At 34.2% G+C, this 5,162-nt stretch overlaps 1 protein-coding gene across 1 annotated transcript in view; it reads left to right on the top strand.

Moving 5' to 3' along the window:
- Positions 1–748: 748 nt before the first annotated feature.
- The window catches only part of LOC117110647, a gene marked incomplete at both ends in the record, with an annotated part of 8,264 nt that continues 3,850 nt past the window's right edge, over positions 749–5,162 (top strand). Inside the window, 4 exons of the mRNA XM_033253409.1 lie at positions 749–1,045; positions 1,538–1,975; positions 2,577–2,740; positions 3,416–3,700. Coding sequence (XP_033109300.1) covers positions 749–1,045; positions 1,538–1,975; positions 2,577–2,740; positions 3,416–3,700 — 1,184 coding nt within the window. The remainder of the gene's footprint in view (positions 1,046–1,537; positions 1,976–2,576; positions 2,741–3,415; positions 3,701–5,162) is intronic.

Below are 5,162 nucleotides of genomic sequence, written 5' to 3'. Positions count from 1 at the left end.
ATTTTAAAGATGAATATTTCCAAGTTGTCAGGTCTGGACAACATGACTGGGAAGCTTTCGATGTCAGCAGCCCATGTCATTTGTCCTATTATTACTCATCTATGTAACATGTCTCTTTCACAAAGCATTGTTCCTCAGGACTGGAAAAGGGCTTTGGTTACTCTGGTTTTCAAATCTGGTAATCCCTGTCGCATTGATAATTATCGTCATATTTCTGTTCTTCCTTTCTGTTCAAAAAATCATTGAGAAAGCTGTTCATTCCAAACTGTACAATCATCTTTTTATTACTAATCTTATTTAGAAAAAAAGTCTGCCTAATTTATCACAATTTTTATTAAGTTAATAATATTTATACATTGAAATTAAAATTAAATTGTCTGATTAAAATGACTAAAGGATCTGCTATAGAGGTTACATTTTACATTTGTATATTTCAATTTTTCTTTTAATATATAAAATACTAACTATATAGTGTTATTTTTCATTTGTTTAGACATCATGACATTGCAAATATATTGTTAATGTGAACAAAATGCTTAAGCAAATTAAACTCATGATTAATAAATGCAGATGTTGGAATCTTACATTCAGCGGCTGTTGACACGTAAACTATATGTTTTACATTGAAATTAAGATCAAAATATGTGGATAAAAAATGTAATTATTATCATGGATACATCTCACATTAGCATTTATATGAAGTAATTTAACTAGATTTTATTAATACTATATGTTCCCCCCTATGTAGATAATGAAGCCTCAAACATTTGGAACCTAACTTTGTTCACCAGTCCTCAGAGTAATGGCAGCGTAATAAGTGGCTCTGCCACTGTCGTTCTTTTAACAGCTGAAGAGTTGGCCTATGGGGTAAGCACTGTTAATCCTCGGATATTTTCAACGACTGATACTCCTTTAAATACATATGGCTTGATCTGTGATGACATGCAGTACCTCTGTATCTTGGCTTCCAAGCGTAGTGATGTTACACCAGATATTACTATCTCCTTTCCATCTGACCCATCTTGTATTCCTGTAACATGCAAAGGTTAGTGACAACTTAAAACTGATTTACTTTAATATTCAAGGACTTAAATCCAAAGTGGTATGTAAACATTATCAAAAGACACAAATTTATAATAGCAATGTTTGTGGTGACGATGTTGGGGATTTTGATGATGTTAGTAGTTATAATCTGATAAAGATGATTACGGTATCATGACAAATGATGAATGTGGTATTTATGTTGATAATGAAACTGTTAATTATAATTGTTTGTTCTATCATCTTAAACTTCTTGTTATGATGATATGATATAATTATTGTGGTGATGGCATAACATGATAATGATAGTGATTTTGAACATGATGATGATAATAGGATAGAATCAATACATCGGTTTTTCAATTATTGTTATTATTATTATTATTCATTATTATTATTATTATTATTATTATTATTATTGTTATTGCATTATTATGCTAATGGTAAAAATGTTAATGATGATAAATATTCTAACATGCTCTATGTTCTTACTCAGGTGTTGTCATTGATGGTGATACTGGAATTTTATATAGTGACAATGAGATCAAGGAGCATTCACCAACTAATGTTATATTTGGTTTTGAGATCGAATCCAGTGCCTCAAGTGCAGTTCTGAGCGGAACAGACCTGTGGCAATTCAATGTGTTTGTTAGTGCAAATCAGGATGGCTCAGGAGAGCACTATGGAGAAACTTTTGCTTCTCTATCAGAAGAACAGAAGAACACCGCGATAACTACAGCTGGCTCAACATTGGAGTTCACAGGTATTGCGGCATCATTGGACTTGGCTGATCTGAAGTGTTTTGATGATCCTAATACCTTTTACTACCTTTGTGTTGAGTTCATGCGGGATCCTGCAAGTACCCCAACATTTAGTATGACAACAGTTTCTGGAAATCCTCTGACACCCTACTGTGCCGTTGTAAATTGCCGTGGTAAGCTGATTAATGAATGTATTTTATTAGCCAAACGTACATGAACTGTTTAATAAATTTAAATTAACAGACTCGATGTTAGTTCAAGCTAGGGTTTTTGTTTTCTGTTTTGTGTATCAGCGCATAGAGACCATGTATGCGCTATACAAATCCCCAAGCATTACCATTGCTATCATCATTAACACATAATTATCATTATCATTATCTTCTAATCATCATTATTTACATCCTTTATCACCATGTATTATTTTCTCCATTGTCAAAATCTTAAATCAGATTATTGTGCCCATTAACATAAAATTTTACCATCATCATCACCAAAATTATCATTGTACACCTATGTTTATCATCATCAGAACCAAAATCGTCTACAGTAATCATTTCTTTGCAATTTAAATAAAACCATCCTTGCTATCATCGTCAACATCGTTGTTGTCGTCATCATCATCTTGGTCATCATCATCATCAACACTATCATCAGCATTAACATCAACATCAATATCCTCATCATTATTGACAACTTGTTAAAGAACAATTGTCATTATATCATCATTTATCATCACTGATGTTGTTATTGCATCAACTTTGCTTTAATTTATAGGTGTTGAGATCACAGGTACATCTGTCTCTACCTCAAGTGGTGATCCAGTTGTTGAAAGAAGTAATAATACAATTACATTTTCAATGACCATCTCATCTTACGCGTATGGGGCCAGTATATCTGGTGATAATCTTTGGAAGCTTACTGCAGATCTGAAGGACAGGGTAACGTTGGTTGATATATTAATTTATTAATTAATTTATTTGTCCTTAAACAACAGTGTTTAGTTTCATTTTATGCAAAGCCTATTAAGAAAATGGCCTTAATATCCTCAAAACATCTAAACCCCTCAAAGCATCTAACCCCCTTGGCACCCCCAATCTTGTTTAACATTGAGAGGGATTGAACCTAAATTCATGGGATTGGAAGGTCAGCATCATAAGCACAGCTATTAATCTACAGTCTAGTGGTAGCTCCAGAAATTTGCTTACAGAGGGTCTAAGATGTCCGACAGAAGATTCAAACCAAGTGACTGACTATATTGCCTCCCGGAATAAAAATCTCTGGTTGGGTTTTTACGGGGGGAGTATGACCTAAATATGCTTTTGCACCACAATATTTATTTGACCTGAAACAACAGTGCAACAGTGTTTAGTTTCATTTTATGCAAAGCCTATACGTCCACAAAAAATCAAACCCCCTTGGCACCCCCAATCTTGTTTAACAGTGAGAGGGATTGAACCTAAATTCATGGGATTGGAAGGTGAGCATCCTAAACTATTAAACTACAGTCCCGGAATTAAAAAAAAAACGTTCACGGGGAGAGTATGATCTTGTGTGGAAATATTGTTAAGTTAGAAAAAAAACAATTTATTAAATTCTAAATATCTGTTTTACAGAATGGAAATAACTTCACCTCTGAAGAGAATGTTGTGATATCTGTCAGTGAGGCCAGTAAAGACATAACTGCAGGAACAGATATTCAGCTTTCGGATCTAACAGTAACCGTAGATTTAACAGACTTCATCTGCCCTGCCACAGTTCAGTTATGTGTTGTCCTGGAGAAAAATGATGCCGCCAATCCAGATTTCACATTTGACCCAAATACTGGTGTCTTCCCATCCTGTGTAGATATTGACTGTGAAGGTAACTATTGTTATTTTGATGTTGCATCTTCATCTTGCGTAATGCTTTTTTGCTGGAAGTGCATCATATTTTTTATATGTCACAAGTTGCTCAGATTTATATAATCTGTATCTGTATTATTTTATTAGAATGGTTACACCAACATTTCAAATATCTAATTTCTGGGGAGTATCGTACTTCTACTAATCTTAAGTACTATACACACTATTAAGTTTTATGTTGCAAATTTGTTTGAATTGCTTTATTTATATTTCTTATTTATTTGGTATAAAAACCTCACATTAAATCCAAAAGGCAATCCTGTTATGTGAGTTAACATAACAAGAAACATGAAAACAATAATCACAAAAAGTACAAATTACAAAAACATAGTAAGCAGTATTTACCCTCACCTCTCCGAGGAGATATTGCAATAGTGCGCGCCGGTGTGTGGATGTCTGTGTGTCTTTCCGGGTTCATAACTCCAAAACTACGGGATCGGTTTACTTCAAATTTCTACATATTGAAAATGTTACATTTGTCTCAGTCCTCAAATTGCTGGAAGTACAGATACAGATTTTAGAATGTTATTTATATATTTTCTGGCGGCAACAGACATCCAACACGATCGGATAGTTTGACCTCATCTGGAAAATACTGTTGCAATGATGTTTCATTGTACTTCTATAAGGATTGATAAGAAGCCAAAAAAGAATGCTAGCCTTGTTTGGTAAACAATAAACAATAGGTAGGGATAGACCTAAACTCAGCCAACCACCGGCGACATCAAGCGTAGCCTTTTCAGGCTTTTTTTTTCATATTTAATAAGCTCAAAAAATTTACTCAAATTTAGTCAAATCTAAAATAAATCTAACGAATTTAAATTTCATTCTCTGCAAATTTCCAATTTTTTTGGGGAATGTGAGTGTAGTTTACATGTAGACTGATGAATCTAATGACATACCAAATCCGAATTAAACGTCTACTGAAAAAGAGCCGTCGTAGAAACAATTGCTTTGGGTTCCTTTTTCATTCCAGGTTGATTACAATCGATTTTTAAGTATTCATAAGGCGATAATGCACTTTATTAAAACAATGGAAGGCGTAACTATCACTTTATCTAACATTTTACTGGTGTGTCATTTTAATTAATAGATAATCTCCATGGCAATGCTATTGGGACTGTACGAAGAACGGTTCATTCACAGGGTGTAATTATTGCGTTATTTCGTCTGAAAATCGTTGCGTTGCTTATTAACTTTTATCCCACGTTGCACTGTGGGATGGATACATGACATGGATGTTTTAAATTCACGGTGCTCACAGACGGAAATCAACTTCCCCTTGCGGAGAAGGTGATTTCCCTCTGTACGTCTAGCCATGGATTCCTCCATGGTCTAGCTAGTGCGTGATGTTCATCGGTTCGCCTTGAATGACTGAGCCCAAGGCTGTTCGTAGTGGACATTAACATGACAATAAACAGAAAATAGCGATCTTGTTGACATTATCTGTGTGAAATAT

Source organism: Anneissia japonica, unplaced genomic scaffold, assembly GCF_011630105.1.
Source record: "Anneissia japonica isolate Jap-2015-1 unplaced genomic scaffold, ASM1163010v1 scaffold9820_len12038_cov122, whole genome shotgun sequence".
NCBI classification, from domain to species: domain Eukaryota; kingdom Metazoa; phylum Echinodermata; class Crinoidea; order Comatulida; family Comatulidae; genus Anneissia; species Anneissia japonica.
The sequence above is the reverse complement of the archived record's forward strand: the minus strand, read 5'-3'. Positions and strand labels throughout refer to the sequence as shown.